General features: G+C 41.6%; 1 protein-coding gene across 3 annotated transcripts; it reads left to right on the top strand.

Moving 5' to 3' along the window:
• Positions 1-70: 70 nt before the first annotated feature.
• On the top strand, positions 71-16,006 carry SLU7 (SLU7 homolog, splicing factor). Of its 3 annotated transcripts, none has more exons than XM_035104939.2 (16): positions 71-89; positions 2,451-2,624; positions 3,729-3,882; positions 4,231-4,311; positions 4,503-4,667; positions 5,312-5,380; positions 5,810-5,857; positions 6,529-6,660; positions 6,977-7,074; positions 8,426-8,493; positions 9,347-9,486; positions 10,539-10,700; positions 11,588-11,692; positions 11,805-11,876; positions 12,674-12,784; positions 13,289-16,006. In XM_035104939.2, exons 2-16 carry the CDS (start codon positions 2,461-2,463, stop codon positions 13,466-13,468), a joined length of 1,749 nt encoding a protein of 582 aa, XP_034960830.1. In that variant the 5' UTR covers positions 71-89; positions 2,451-2,460; the 3' UTR covers positions 13,469-16,006. The 3 variants fall into 3 exon arrangements, with proteins under 3 accessions (XP_034960830.1, XP_034960829.1, XP_034960828.1); XM_035104938.2 differs by lacking the exon at positions 71-89 and adding an exon at positions 107-244; XM_035104937.2 differs by lacking the exon at positions 71-89 and adding an exon at positions 1,067-1,166 and having other exon boundaries at positions 13,289-16,005.
• Positions 16,007-16,470: the final 464 nt, after the last annotated feature.

Raw genomic sequence — 16,470 nt, forward strand, 5'->3', positions numbered from 1 at the left:
GGAGGAGAGAAGGCGGGGTTTCACGCGTTTCCGGGTCGTTAAAGAAACCAAGAGGAGGCAAAGGGACGGCAGATGAAGCTTTTTTGAAGGTGCATGAAGGTGTATTTCTTACGGGAGCAGTGCACAGTGGGAGTTCATTCCCAGCTACGTATGCGTAGGATCAGACTGCAAAGCCCTAAAGTCACCCTTGCTCGCTGCACTCTGCGGAGTAAGACAGGAGGTCCTGGAGTGCAGCACTTTCGGGGTATAAATAATAAATTGTTGTTGTTGTTACAATACTATTGTTATTGTTGTTACAATACTATTGTTACTGTTGTTACAATACTGTTGTTGTTGTTGTTGGAGTATAGGAGGCAGCCATGTCGATCTGCTGCAACAAAAACAAAGAGGGTAAAGAAAATAAAAAAATCCTTCCAGTAGCACCTTAGAGACCAACTAAGTTTGTCATTGGTATGAGCTTTCATGTGCATGTACTTCTTCAGATACCTGAAATATCTGAAGAAGTGTGCATGCACACGAAAGCTCATAGCAATGACAAACTTATTTTGTCTCTAAGGTGGTACTGGGAGGAAATTTTTTATTTTGTTTCGACTACGTCAGAGCAACACGACTACCTTACTTTGAAAGAGCTAGTCCTAATCTTATTCCGGAGTCTCATTGTACTCAGCGGGATTTACTCCCAAGTAGCCGTATAAAGATTGATGCTAGCCACATTGATTAAGGCATAAGAGTCCCACCTAGTGCAGGGATGCTCATGTGGGAGTCTACAGTCACTGCAGCAGTCCTATCCAGGACGACTGCTTTGCTCCAGTGGGGTTTCCTCCTGCTGCCCTTACTAGACTGCAGCCTTTAGCTACTCCACAGGAGGTTGCCGGACCAAAACCCCTCGTGGACTGGGGGCTCTAATTAAGACGCGCACCGAAAACAAAGCGCCCTGGAGTCTTAGTGGGACTTAACCCCGAGTAAATGCACGTGGGGATCGGGCTGCCTTGGTAGGCCCGGGCGGGGGACACCGAGAGTCCTTTGGAATCGGTGCACCTTTAAGAGAAAAGCGGATGGAGCGGCGCGCTGCATTGTGGGAAGCGGAAGCAAAGCGGAAGTGAGGCCTGCTTTTTGCTGCGAAGCCTGTGGCGTAGAAACGGCGGCGGTCGGGGCTGGCAGCTTCGGTAAGGCTGCATTTTGTGGCTGTCCTGCGAGTGTTACCCGGCGTAGGAGACTTTACTTCCCCCATAGGACAGCAGAGGCCGGTTCCAATTTCCTGAAAGTTGTGTTTGTTTATATTGTGTCTCCCTGGCGTTTAAAATCCCGGGAGCCTCCGTGGTGGCTGCTGTTCCTCCTCTTTCCTTTGGGTTTCGTTACATTCTGTGTTTTCACACAGAGGAGTAAACAAAGGCTCGCTAGGCCTCTCCTCGGGACCACCTCTGGAGGTTTATTTGGTTTACTTGTTTCAGCTACGTATTTGTCGCGGGAAACACAAGAGGATCGTAAAAATGACTTTTTGTGCTCCTTTTCGGCTCCTTGAAATCCTTGTGGTTGGGGGAGGGGGTGTCAAAGCTGGGGCCGACCGTATAGTGAGCTCCTGCTCTAGCCTACCACCCTCCTCCCCCACTTACAGCACCTCTCTGTTAAACGCACAATTCCAGTTGTCATGCCGATTGATCAGTACATTAACTGTTCTTGAAATTATTTGTTGGCTTCCAGTTGCTTAGATCAGATAGATGTTCTTTTGCTATGATGGCTAAGCAGGTCGTAGTTGAGGTGTTCTCATTAAACTGTTACTAATGAGAGGGAGGGGAACCCACATAAACATATGTACTGCTGTGACTAATAATGCTGACTCGTTGAGAATGGTTCATAAAGATATAAACATTGGTGGCTACATCCTGCTAGAGGAGTCTTCTAGGGATCTATGCAGCCACAGAAGGAGTGGAGAAAATAGCTGGGAGGCTTATAACTCCCAAAGCATCAGCTAGCTAGCTTTTGGTTTCATGTTCACCTAATTTATAGGAGGTGGTAATTTATAGGAGGCAGCTTATTTAACAGTCACATTGGTGGGGTTTGAAGAGGTATTATATAATCTGTCTTGATTTAGGATTGGTGTTAAGCAGAGTGCGGTTATGATATGACACTATCTCTGCATGTTAGGATTTTTTAATCATTTCTTGGATTCATGAAGAGCTTGTGCATTTTCCCACTAATCCCAGCTGCTTCTCTTTCTGTTATCATCTCTCAGAGAGAGAATGGTGTTATATTTCATATGATAGCTACTTTTTCTGATGGCTGTGGCCTGGCTCCAAACACTACAAGAACACCAGTGAAGGTGCAATGGGAGAATTAATACATGCAAAATACTGATTATGGTTAACATTTTGAGATTGTTCATAAGGACATGTATTGAAACAGTGTTTGATCTATTTCTGTGGCTGATAAACCTGCATTCTTCTTTGTAGGTAAAAGATCATGGAATCTGGTAGTATGGAAACGATAGCTACTAACCCTCCTGGAGGGTCAAATGGCTTAGAAGAGCCTAAGAAGATGACCAGGGAGGACTGGAGGAAGAAAAAGGAATTGGAAGAACAGAGAAAACTGGGCAATGCGCCAGCAGAAGTAGATGAAGAGGGAAAGTAAGTCTAGTGTATCCCTTCATATCTGCTAGCAGTTCCCTTGTATTTCCTTCAAACTTGCACTTGTTTTATGACTTTCTGTTGTTTTATTTTTTTGAAGTTAGGAGGTATGTACCTTAAAGGAATTTCTTTCATCTTGCTTGATAGTTTTGGAATTTCTATAGCCAATGGGTAATGAAATGAATGAACTGAAATGTATGGTTTATTCCTGCCTTCAGCCTGCCTAGTCTTTTCCTAACCTTTCCAGAGTGGGGCTTCAGCCTGCCTAGTCTTTTCCTAACCTTTCCAGAGTGGGGCTTCAGCCTGCCTAGTCTTTTCCTAACCTTTCCAGAGTGGGGCAGGCAATTGGAAGGGATTGAAATCTTGAAATGTGAGGTTTTTTGAAAAAAAATTAAGCAAAAAGGAAGGGCCAAAGCTCAGTGCTCAGAATATCAATCTGGGAGGGGAAAAGACTCACATTTCCTATATAACATGGTGTCCTTTCACAGTATTGTTAAGACAATCGAACATGGTTTTGACCCTTGATTGACTCATGGACCCTTATGGAGAGACACTTTGATTGCCTTTATCAGAACATCTAAAACCTACTACGATCTGCCGCTATTTTCTCTCTTTTCTGCATAGATGCTAAGCTCTGTTTTCCTTGTATGGGAATGTTTTGTTACTTGAAATTAACAATCTATTTTTTAAAGTATTTTTAAAAGCATTGAATTGGGGATTCTGTTGTCGTCCCTTCTGTGGAATGAGTCTATGTACTTGGAGGCAAGACTCAATCGAGTTCAGCTGGGTGTCAGGTTCCATGATAGAGATAAGGCAGCATATACCGTAAATGTCAGAACATAATAAAATAATAATAATGAAATGATCCTAACTGTTTCCACTTAGAAGTCTCCTTGATCTCTATCTTAACATGGGAACCCTTACTGACTTAAGGTCCATCTTACCCGGTCACAAAGCATTCGCTACATTATTTTGTGGATATCTGTAACATTTACTTGTTCAACAATGCTATCATAACACAACCATATTTATTCAGAAGTTATTCCCAGTATGTTCAATGGGGCTTACTCCCACTTCAATGTGTGTTTTTTCTGTTTATTACAGAGACATCAACCCTCATATTCCTCAGTACATTTCCTCAGTCCCATGGTATATAGATCCTTCAAAAAGGCCTACACTAAAGCATCAGAGACCTCAGCCAGAGAAGCAACAAGAATTTACATTTCTAGGGGAATGGTATAAGCGAGGAGTCAAAGAGGTAGGTCACCATGATGGGAATGCTAGCACTCTAGAATGTGAATAAATCCTAAATCAGTTTGCTGTCCTTTATTTCTTAATACTGGCATTCAAAAGATTGAGTTCAGTGATAGTTTGTCATCTTTCTGAGTATCAGATGTTGTGGGATAGTTTTACACTAGTTGACTTGCAGGGGTACACTTCAAGCTAAGGATCAAGTTCTCTGCAATTATCATTAGATAATTAATTGTATTGTAGATCTGTTTCTTTTGCAGTCAAATGGGGCCAACTATATTCTGATCGAGGCTGAGCAAAGGGAAGTAGGTGTGCTGTTATAGGAAGTTTTCATTTGTTTTTGTTTTTTGTTCAGAATTCTCATGCAACCAAGTACCGCAAAGGAGCATGTGAGAACTGTGGTGCCCTTACACACAAGAAGAAAGATTGCTTAGAGGTAAGCATTATTATTATTATTATTATTATTACATGAAATTGGATAAAATTAACTGTGAATCTTGCTAACATCCTGAAAAATTAATTTCCCCAAGCTCTCTGTTACAAAAAACAATGAATAATAATGTGGCCACTTCCTTTTCTGAAGAGCAGGAACAATGCAAAGGTTGTGATCTATTTCCTTCCCTGCAGAGACCTAGAAAGGTTGGAGCCAAATTCACAGGAACCAACATTGCAGCAGATGAGCACATGCAACCACAGCTGATGTTTGACTATGATGGAAAAAGAGACCGTTGGAATGGCTATAATCCAGAGGAGCATATGAAGATTGTAGAAGAATACGCCAAGGTTGATTTAGTAAGTAGGGTGGTGTGTTTTTTTTCCTTTAAAAAGATTCTGACAGTCTCTTGGGAAGTCGTGGCATATATCAATGTTAAAATAGGTCACTTTTTTATCTGGAGTAGAATTAATTTACACACTAACTTAGAAACAGCACCAGTAGAAATGTTTAAGGTAAGGTGCATGAAAAGCTGTGTTTTACTCAGCCAGACCATTGAACCAAGAGTGACTTTCGAACAATGCATTTTGTCCAGTGCTGCTGTTTCGCTCATGCAGCATACTTCAGCTTGTGCAAGATAATGTCCACTTCCTCTTCTTCCTGCAGACCACCGTGGATCTTCAAAATCTCTCCAAATTGTTGGGGGGCTCTCTTGAACAGATTTTGGGGGTACACAAGGGGAGGAGGGGAAGAGGAAGTTCTGTTTGGTATGCAGAACACCACTCACACAGCAGTGGATAAATCTCACTTGTCTAGTGAAATATGCCCTCTGGTGAGAAGAACTTCTGCTTGCTAAGGATTAGTAAGTGGATTGTTCATACTGAATTTTAGTACCAAACTAGACAGATTTTAATTAAACAAAATGGTTGTTTGCATGATGAATGAAGTGGTTGTGGAAACTTTCAGTCCAATGTGAGAAGTAATCCTGCTTTCATTTTAACAGGCTAAACGCTCACTAAAAGTGCAGAAGCTCCAGGAGGAGCTGGCTTCAGGAAGGCTGACAGAGCAAGTGGTAAGTGAACTGGAAACCTTACTACCCTGATGTTTTACCAGGGATGTGTGTCCCCCTTTCTCACATGTCACCTCTGCTATTAAAGTTAAAGGTATAGAATGCTGCTGAGGGCACAAATAAGTATTAGATCGGGCTTAAGGTAGATTTAAGCTACAGCCTTTGCTATGAACAAACCAATAGGAGTGTTTACTCATTTGGGCGTGCCCTTCATTTTGCAGAAGATGCTGAATTTCTTCACTAGGTGGCAGTATAAACCCTACTTTTAATATTAAAGCTTCTTTTGAACGGGGAGGAAACCAGAGCCATTTCAGGCTATTTTCTTTCAGCTTCCTCAATAAAGTTAATTTCAGTCTTGCACTTTTTAAAAACTGTTTTGAAATTTAAAATGGAGCTTGTATACTGTGCTAATGCTACCTTTCCTTGCTGCAGAACTCCCCGCGACATAGATGGGGAGAAGATGAACCAAATTCACATACGGTAAAAAAAAAAATTCAAGAAACCTCACAAGTTACAGGAGAGAGAGAATTGTTTTTTCACAGAAAAGGGCTTGGTATATTATGAGGTGGGCAACGGGGTCCTGCTAAAGGACCAATCTAGAACTGAGCCTACCTCTGTGGGCCATTTTGATAGGTGCTTGGAACCACCCGCCTGTAAATCACCCGCCATCATATATTATGGACAAGAAACTATGACTGTTACAAGGGAAAGGGAAAAATTGGGGGGGGGTAGGTCACCTCTTTTCCCACCCCAACCAGGGGCCTCTGATAATCAGCATCACTTTATGAAAATAAGGGAGGGTTTTTTAAAGCCTTTTTGCAGAGAGACAACAAAATTAATCAGCTGCTCTTTCAGCTCTCTGTGCTGCTTGAATTACTTGGACCAGCTAGAGGGATGTTTTGCATCTATTTCTGGATCTAAGTGACCTGTCCTGCAAGGATGACATAGCCTTCAGCAAATCTAACCTCACTTAGATCCTAATAAATTAAAACATATATAACTCTTATAAAATTATTTTTTAATTTACAGAGCACTAATAAAATTGTGTGGAATTTTTAAGTAGTTTAAAGGCCTTCACATTTTAGATTAATTGTGCAAATGAGTTCTATACCTACTACTCTATTGAATAATACATCTTACTATGTTTTAAGGAAAGAGATCATAACAGTGAAGATGAAGATGAAGACAAATATGCAGATGACATTGATATGCCTGGACAGAATTTTGACTCCAAAAGGCGTATTACAGTCCGAAACCTGCGTATTCGGGAGGATATCGCTAAAGTAAGCAGATTCACATTAAGCCTTGTCATTGCATAGCTGCTGTCTGTGTTTTACTGGTGGATTAAAAAAGTACACAACATTCTTCTTGCCTTCATCAAGCTTTATTAAGTAATATATGCAACCAATAGTCTCTTTTAAATTTCTCATCCTTAACTGAAAATTAATTGCTTAGTGACATTAAAAAATCCATTTAACTTAAAATAAAATGAGGATTTGATTAGCTGCATAGACATGTTGGCATTAAAAGATCTTCAAGTGATGGTTGACTCTGTTACCTGCACTGAAGCTTCAAGTCTGTATTCTCGTGTCTTTTCAGTATTTGCGGAATCTTGATCCCAATTCTGCATACTATGATCCCAAAACCAGAGCAATGAGAGAAAATCCATATGCCAATGCCGGAAAGAATCCAGATGAGTAAGTTTGAAATTAACTTGCTTGGATTTCAAACATTAATATTTGGGTACCAGTGAACCTGTACATGACAGTGGAAGTTGTGAGAAAAGCTTTCATTAGTACTAATTTGATACTGTGGTTTTTTGGGGTGGCATCCAAAACCATGTGAGTGGACCTCACTTTTCCCTATCCGCCAGAGGTCTCCCAAACCAGGTTTTAGGGCATGCAAGGGTGGGGGAATCTGTTCTACCAACAATATCCATTCCACTGGTGAAGAAACACTGTTGGATTTCACCCATGGAAAGAAATTTGATCTGACATCTCCATCACCCCATATCATTTGGTTGAAATTAATTATTCTGTTGAAGAATGTTTAGTCCCCCTTTATTTAGTAGAATAGCTAAATGCTGCACAGACATTCACATATCCTGCCTGAGCTCTGCGAGTGCCGCTTTCTCCCGATTGAAGTGCAGAGTGTTTGAGGACCAGGACATTCGCAGGGAAACCAAAATGCTTGTTTACAAAGCTATTGTACTACCAACCTTACTATATGCTTGTGAAACATGGCAAGTGCCATTGAGCGTATGGGGGGGACTGATACCCCAAAGCTTTTATCTCTTTCTTCCAAGCTTTACTTTGTGCTGGAGTAAGGAGTAAATAAAAATTATCTGAGTCTCTCATATTGTTTGTTACCGTAGCCAAGCTTGAGATGAGATCATGCTTTCCTTTCAAGCCTTCTGTATATAGCCAGAGGGTTCAGTGAGAGACATGGTTTTCTCTTTTGAGTTGCAGTTTGGGAAAAGTAAAAGAGCTGAAATCTCGTGTGGTCTTTTTTATCCACAGCAAGGCTGGTGAGATACCCCTGCCTCTAAGACCCACAGCACACTTGGGAGGACTTTCATGGGAATGGGAGAGGGTTGGTGGTGAGCATAAATAGAGGCTGGCTTGTAAGTCACTGACAAATGTGGGCCCCAGATGCTGTGTAAGAAAGCTCTGTTGCAGGAGGGTAGCAGTAAATTTCTTTCTTGAGTGTGGTTTTAATCTGAAAGTTGTTTCTCATATTGCATTTTGATAATGGATGATTGCTCTGACTACAAGCATATTGCCTGAAAAGTTGGTGCATGCAGTTGAGTCTCCTCAGAGACACAAGAAGCAGGCTGGATTTTACAGGTCTATGGCAGAGTTCCTCACTTAAGTTGCTTTTAGGGGGGGTGCTGGGTCTTGTGTTGCTTATTGAAGCACATCTTTGCAAACATGGGAATGGCTTCTTTCAATGAAAGTGTCCTAACAAAGAAGAAAGAACTCATATTGTAATGTAAAACCACTCATACTTCCTGTGCATCCTGGTTACATACAAGGTCTTCCCTTCCAGGGTCAGTTACGCAGGTGACAACTTCGTTCGTTACACAGGGGCTACCATTTCTATGGCACAAACTCAGCGTAAGTACTGAATCTGCCAGACAGATGTTTTCTTCAGTTGTACCATCTACTACTACTTAATGAAAATGCTTTTGGCAACAGAAGGAACTATTCTCAGTTTAATCTTCAGGGGAGTTTCAACTTTGGGCATTTGGGTGCTCAAATAGAGGGGAAAGGTCCTTATTCAGAGGAACACACACACACACCCAAAAAATAATAGAGAAATATTGGGTTTTTTCAATGTTCCCCCTTGCATACCTCCCCTTGCCCTCAAAAAAAGAAAACTGTGCTAAGAGGTTTGTTTGTGCCTCCATACTAACAAAGGAACACTGGCTGCAGAGAAAATCATGCAGTTGTGAGTTCTCTTAGGCTTCTGAGGCCAGGAATTAGGCTGAAAGGAAGTAGCTGTTTGTTCACTCACTTCCCTTCAGCATGGGGTATAAAATGTGGGGGGGGGGGGTTTGCAGTGATCCAGGTTTCCTCCAAGCCCAGTGTCCCCTTCGTATCCTTAGATAATTCTCCAAGGCAGTTCTCTTTCCTCTGCCCCTTGGAAACCATGAATCCTCTGCTCAAAGCAAGTAGGTTCCAGGCCAGCTTGAGCAGATGAACAGTGATGCTGTGAGCTCTTCTTGAAGCTGGATCAGTAGAGCCAAACCTAGAGAGATTCATGGCAGCTGTTCCTAGAACTGGCTCTGTGAAGCTGAGAATTATTCATGGGAGTAGAAGGGAAGAGTAAAAACATAGAGAACCTTACCTTTGCCTTGTCTCCCTTTACCCCCACTTCCCCAAAAATTACTTGATTCCTATTGAGAGCAAAACCAGCTTATGCCCAAATATTTATTGCAAACATTCTCTCTCCTTAATTCCTTTAAAGTGTTTGCCTGGGAAGCTTATGAAAAAGGCTCTGAAGTTCATCTTCAGGCAGATCCTACAAAACTTGAACTCTTGTACAAGTCCTTCAAAGTGAAAAAAGAAGACTTCAAGGAGGAGCAGAAAGAAAGCATCCTGGAGAAGGTAAATCAGCCTCATATATAAGCACCAGACTAGTAGCTGTAGGCAACCAGGGATTTTTGCATGCAGCAAGCAAGATTTACTGAATTACGTATTTTGAACAGAACTGTGTGCCGTGTAATCAGACTTTGAACTGCTATTTGTAAGGTTTTATAAATAAAAAAAACCCTTCATTTAAGTCCCTTAAAAGAATCCAACACAAGGAGTAAATAGGTTCACAAACCAATCTGATTTTTGAGGTGGAAATGGATTTATAGTCTAAACTTGCTGTGCATTTGCTTTAAAAAATTACCGCTAGAAATTTATGCAGTTTTTCTTGTGTTGGTGTGTTCTGTTCTACTGAAGAGAAATTTGAAAATGCTTTCAATACACATGCACATGAACTCTTTAAAAGAGCACAGTAGACAAGCGACATACAATTGATGCACAACCGCCAACATGCGGGTCATTTTAGACCTGGAAAATGACAGGACGGGGGCAGGACGGGCTTCTGTGTGCTCCACTGACCAGAAACACAACCCCATGCAAATCGGGTTGCCTGTATATAAGGATAGCGTAGTGCAGGGGTCCCCAGACTTACCCGGCTTTGGGCCGGAGGGCAGGGGAGTGCGCGCCCGTGCGCATGCGCACACACACTTACTGGCGCGGTGGCGCGCTTCCAGGTCGGGAAAATCGCCGAAAATCGTTTGTGCGCATGCGTATGGGCCTCCCCCCGACCCGGAAGTGCACCGGAAATGACCTCTTCTGGGTCGGGAGAGGCCCATACGCATGCGCACAAACGATTTTCGGCTATTTTTTCCGATGTGGAAGTGCGCCGCCACGCTGCGCGCCGTAAGAGCGGACGGAGGCAGCGGGCGGCGGGGGTCGTCGCGGGCTGGATTGGGAGGCCAATTGGGCCGCATCTGGCCCGCGGACCATAGTTTGGGGACCCCTGGCATAGTGGCTTACAGCTGTTTCCTGCAATATCCAGAGAGGATTGATTAGTAAAATACTGTATAGTTAAACTGTAGATAATCCTTTGCTAAAGATTTTTTCCAAACTTTATTTCTTAACAGTATGGAGGACAAGAACATCTGGATGCCCCACCGCCTGAGTTGCTGCTTGCTCAGACGGAAGATTATGTGGAATATTCTAGACATGGAACAGTTATTAAAGGCCAAGAGAAGGCTGTTACTCGTTCTAAATATGAGGAAGATGTAACTATCAACAATCACACAGTAAGTAGCCAAGAACAGGAAACCGTTACTAAAGATAAGGCTACACTTTATGTTTTTGAATAAGGGTTCTGCTGCTCAGAATTATTCTGAGCTGTGCTCCCCTTCAGCTGCAAGCAGCCACATTCTGGCCTGCATGCAGTTCATAGGTACGAGTTGAGTTCTCCTGTGCTTACATGGTCGCTTCGTCACTGTAAAACAGTTGATTTTAAAAGTTACTTATTACTGTACAATGATTCCTTTGCAAGGAGAAGCAATAAAAGCTGCCTTCCCTCCTCCTGCCATTGGGATGTCTCCTCAGGATTAAAATCTTATTGGTGGCAGAAAGAACCTTCCTTTAACATAGGGCGACATCTAGATCCAGCCCCATCATTTCACTTTGCAAATATTTGACTTGGAAACTTTAAAAACCAGTCTTCAAAATCTGCAGATACTGTACATCTGTTCAGGGTGCAGTTCAGCAAAAATGAAGCACTTGTATGTCCCATTTTGGCAGCAGAATTATGCATATATTCAGAAACTCAGTCAAGTAAACTAAAACATCAAAAGGGCTGAACTTTTGATTGCCCCAGATGTTGCAACCTTTGCTCATAGGGCAGTTGCTCCAACCCTTAGTCCAGCAGCCTTTCCTCACAGTGGCCAACTAGATGCCTCTGGGAAGCCAACAAGCAGGATCTGAGTACAACAAATCTTTCGTAGACTGAATATTTGACTTTAATAGAAGTTTAATAAATCCTCTAAGTAGATTTCATGCTTTCGGGGAAAGTAATATTTCTCAAAAGCTTAGTTGTATCCTGAACAACATTTATATAATTCTATAAGTTATATCAGCACAAGCAATGGTGGTAAAAGTAACTGATTTTACTTTTCTTTTTATTCCCCCCCTGCAGTGCATTTGGGGTTCCTATTGGAAAGAAGGCAAATGGGGATATAAATGCTGCTACTCATTTGTAAAGTATTCGTATTGCACAGGAGAAGCTGGAAGAGAAATTGCTGTAAGAACTGGCCTAAGAAATAAATTTTCCACTTATAAGTTTTTAAAAAAACAAGCTAATACTTGTTTCTCCTGTTGATTTTTATTTTCTCTCCTAATTATTCTCTCTACAGAACGCTGATGAGGAATTGCCCATTGAAGTGCCAGAGGAAGAGTTCATGACCAAACAAAGAACTCTAGTGGAGGTAGGTTGCCTTTTTCTCCTACCTGCTTCCCTTTACAAAAGAAAAGAAAAGAAAAGAAAACCCTATTGGTGTGTCAAGGGGAAGAGAGATATTTTTAGTTTGTAGAGCAGGAATAGGGAACTGGATCCAGCCAGCAGGCCAGATCTCCATGCCCACTGCAGGTCACCTGCCATCACTAGGTGAAGTTGTTTTTCTTTGCAGACGAACTTGAACTCAAGTCAGGCTGTAAAGAAAGGTCGCTGTAGCCAATACCAGCAGGGGTTGTAGTCAGTGCCAATCAGCTAAGTGACGCTGATTAAAACCTCTGCTTTTGGCAGGAATCAGTTGTGCTTGGGAGCTCGGATCGGGAGTTCTTTAATGACACAGTGGAGCTTGTATTTGGCATCAATTTTTAAAGGTGCCAAGTGCAAGTCCTGCTTAGCGAGAAACAATTGGCAGCGCCCTTTAAGGCTCCCAATCGTTGCTTTGCAGCTGTGTCCTTACTTGCTCCACACCTGATGTTACATATGTCTGGTGTGCAGCAGATGGATGTGGTTTAAGGAAAACTGCCCCATGGGCCCAATTAGAACCCCTGCCAGGCCTAATTTGGCTTGTGGGCCAGAAGTTCCCCACAACTGATATAGAAGAATAGTTCTCTTTAACTGCAAGATCAGCCTAGTGGTTATTCAAAATAAGAAAGTACAGCCCATGTAACATTTCATCCTTCAAAGTCTTAAACATTCCCTAGGTTCGTTTACTACAAGGTATTATACATGGGGCTGCCTCTCAATACTATTGCTCTTTCCCAACCTTTGCAGATGCATCAGGAAAAACAAAAAGAGGAGAAGAAGAAAAAGAAGAAAAAGCACAAGAAGAGTACAGGTTCTGATAGTGAAGAAGATAGAAAGAAACAGGAAAAATTAAAGAAGGTATGCTTGAAATAAGAATCATCTGCCAGCTGCATTTTTCTTGTTTATTAGTAATTTTCAAACCAATGGATTCCTTTTGTTAGCAGATGTAAAGTTTTGAATACAACTTGGTGACTTTTTAGTCATACACTTTTGGGTGAATACTTATGATGGTGTTTAGACCAGTAGCCAGCAAGTGAAATCCCATGGGCTAAACCAGGCATCCCCAAACTGTGGCCCTACAGATGTTTTGGCCTACAACTCCCATGATCCCTAGCTAACAGGACCAGTGGTCAGGGATGATGGGAATTGTAGACCAAAACATCTGGAGGGCCGAAGTTTGGGGGTGCCTGGGCTAAACCTACATTATGCCACATGATCACCATAATGCTGAAGACAATTTCTCTTTTCCATCTCCATCCCTGCCTATCATTTAATTAAACCTCACTCCCTGTATTGGATCTTGCTGGCTTCTGTAAACTAATATTGTCACACAGTTATGGATTGTGTTTTGTTTTCCTTTAGGCACTGAATGCTGAAGAAGCCCGTCTCCTTCACGTGAAAGAAATAATGCAATTAGATGAGAGAAAGAGGCCATATAACAGCATGTACGAAAGTCGAGAACCAACAGAGGAGGAAATGGAAGCTTATCGAATGAAGCGCCAGCGGCCAGATGATCCTATGGCCTCGTTTCTGGGGCAGTAACTTTTATGAAAGAACTTGCAAGCCCACAGGAGTTGGGTGCTGTTTTTAATATTTGATCACCAAGTAGAACACCTGCCAGTTTTCTGTATTGTATTGTATTGTGTATGTGTATATAAATATGACATATAAATATGGCAATGTTTCAACTGAAAAAAGAGAGTGTACAGTTTACATCTTGTGTTTCCTTTGTAAATGCAAATGTTTTGTCAGCCATAACCTGCTGGTTGTAGTTATGATGCCCAGTAGGTTTATTAATTCAAAACAGCAACGTTCTTCTCACTCAGAATGTGTCATATGTCCAAACAAAAAATAGCAGGAGTCACTATTTCTGCTGTTTGAAGGGAACTTTCCACTTGGCAAATACACAGTTGTAACCTACCTTTATGTACAAATTAACTCAGTACTGTTGAAGGGGGGATATTCTACTCTTGTGAAACCATTCTTCTGGTTAAAAGCTCAGACAGCTTCTCAGCAGAACTGGATGAGATTTCCAAATATCTCGTGTGTCTCTTAGGCACAATTCTGCCTCTTGCAGTTCTGTTCCTTTTATTAAAACGTGAATTTATTTAGTTAAAATTGCCTTGCCCGTTGTGCTCCAGTGAAGCTTGCTAAAATTTTGCAATGTCAAAATGAGACTGCAAGCTTTAAAAAGCAGTTTCTGTCTGTTTATTCTATCTATGAAACAAGTGCCAGTAGAAGGCTCACATTGCCTAAAGTACGTTTTAGTACGTTTAGTACGTTGTAATACGTACTAAATAGGTCACAGTATAGTTTGCCTTCTCTCGTAATTCTATGATTTTATATATGCACTGCACAACATCTTGGTGCATAGTGTTATCTGCAAAAGTGAATGAGCACTAGGTAGAAATTGTGAGCCAAGCCTCTTCAAATGTTGGACTCCACAACCTGAGTTCTTTTGATAGGCTTGGTTGATACTTCTTTTAGATCCTGGTATTGCTGCTTTTCGTTTACTTGATGTCTGGGGAAAAAATTTCTTTAAAAAGCTTTTGGCTGTACTAATAGACAATCTCAACAGGATAGCTAAAATCTATCCTGATGAAAGCAAATGTACTCTAAGCTTAGCATTTTGTTTTTCTAATAGAAATGGTTTATAGTATATTCTCTCTAGGGATGTTGCATAAACACTCCCAGACTTCACAAGAGGGATGGGCCAGCATAATATGTACAGTTTTCCAGTAACTAACAAATATAGCCTTGATTTTTTGGACATTGGAGCAAAGGGGACTTTGCGAAGGCGGCAGTTGAATCACACAAAAGAGGTGGAAACGTTATGCCCAGGATCAGAAAGGAGCAATTCAACACATGCACCCTTTGCATCATCTGCACAAAGCAGTTGCTGGTACCTGGATAAATGGCATCACCAGTCTAAGGTGGGAGAGGGTGCAACTGCAACCAGGTTGCAGAAACTACGAAGACGTATGCATGCATGTGCAAAAACCAAGGGGTGGGACGATGTCATTTGCATTCACCATTAGAACTTAAAACACAAGCAACATAAAAAGCAGACAAGATCGCATGTGTGGATGGTACATGGAGTTCAATCCATTAATTACAGAAGGAAGTTTATGTGCCCAAGGGACATAAACTTCCTTTACCAAAGAATGCATCTTATGCCATTACCTTGCATACTATTTCCAGACTGGTAGGTCAAATTTAAAGATGTGAGCACAGCACAACTTTTAAAAGCAGCAGCACCTTTTATATACTGGGCTTCTTGCATTCTGCAGAAGTGTGTGCACGCCAGTCTATTTCATATATCTTTGCAAATTGGGCTAGTACTGGGAACTTTTGTGTTTGTTATTATCTTGCATCTGAATTGAAATCAGTGTCTGTGTGCACTGAAGTACCATAAGCCTTTCTTCCCCCCCCCCCCCAGCTTGATCGCTGAGATCATCAGGAAGAGCACCGTTCGTTGTATCCTGTGTTAACAAAGCCCAGCTTACCTCAGCTAAAGTCATGCATTTGGTGTCACTGGTCCCATGCATCAGGCTTTTTTACTTTCAGGAGTCCCTTGGAAATGTTTTTACACTGACGGCCTTTGCAACTGTTTTTAAAATAATCAATTTAATGATTATCTGTTGCTGGAAATCGCAGGAAAGTGCTTTTGTGCTAATATCCTGCTTGCAGGTTTCCAATAAGCATCTTACCAGCCACTGTGAGAAAAACATCTGGTCAGCCATTGATCTGATACAGGGGCTCATTATGTCTTTATGTCATGTTCCAGTAGCTAAGAGTTGCAACCCTAATAAAGGCTTTCTGGGAAATGATATATAATGAGTTAAAGAAAATGTTTAAAAAATACTTTCGTTAACAAACCATAAGCCTTTTTATTGGGGATAGTGAGTGAAAAGTTGCCAAGAGAAGATAACAGACTGTTTACGTAGGCAACTACAGTGACAAGAATCCTTTTAGCCCAAAAATGGAAACAACAAGAAGTACCAACGAAATAAGAGTGGCAGATGCAAAGGATGGACTTTGAGGAATTGGCAAAGCTGACAGGAAAACCAGCATGATCAAGTATGCCAAAAGGACGAGTAAATTTATACGATATTTGAAAGATCACTAAGCAATTAACATCACTAGCGGGGTTGTCTGAAGACTTGTAATGAAAAATTTTCTCCCTTTTTATATTTACTTAAACCTTTTCAGAATTGGAAAATGCAATGATATATTACAAAGGTTAACTTTGAAAGCCATGAAGTGGGAGGGAAGGAAGTCGCTGGGCTAACCAGGTTACAAATCCTCTTCCTCTCTGCTTTCTGGAGTGGGGGTGTGTGTGTCTTGGTCTAGTAGCTTCCACCACTCCCATAGCTGTCAAGTTTTCCCATTTCTCGCGACGAAGCCTATTCAGCATAAGGGAATTTCCCTTTAAAAAAGGGAGAACTTGACAGCTATGCACTCCTCCTCATCCAGCAAATCCCTGACATATAATCTGCGTCCACATGGAGGATTTTTAGCAGCGCCCACTCATTCTCCCCCTA

This window comes from Zootoca vivipara, chromosome 2, assembly GCF_963506605.1.
Source record: "Zootoca vivipara chromosome 2, rZooViv1.1, whole genome shotgun sequence".
Taxonomy (NCBI): Eukaryota; Metazoa; Chordata; class Lepidosauria; order Squamata; family Lacertidae; genus Zootoca; species Zootoca vivipara.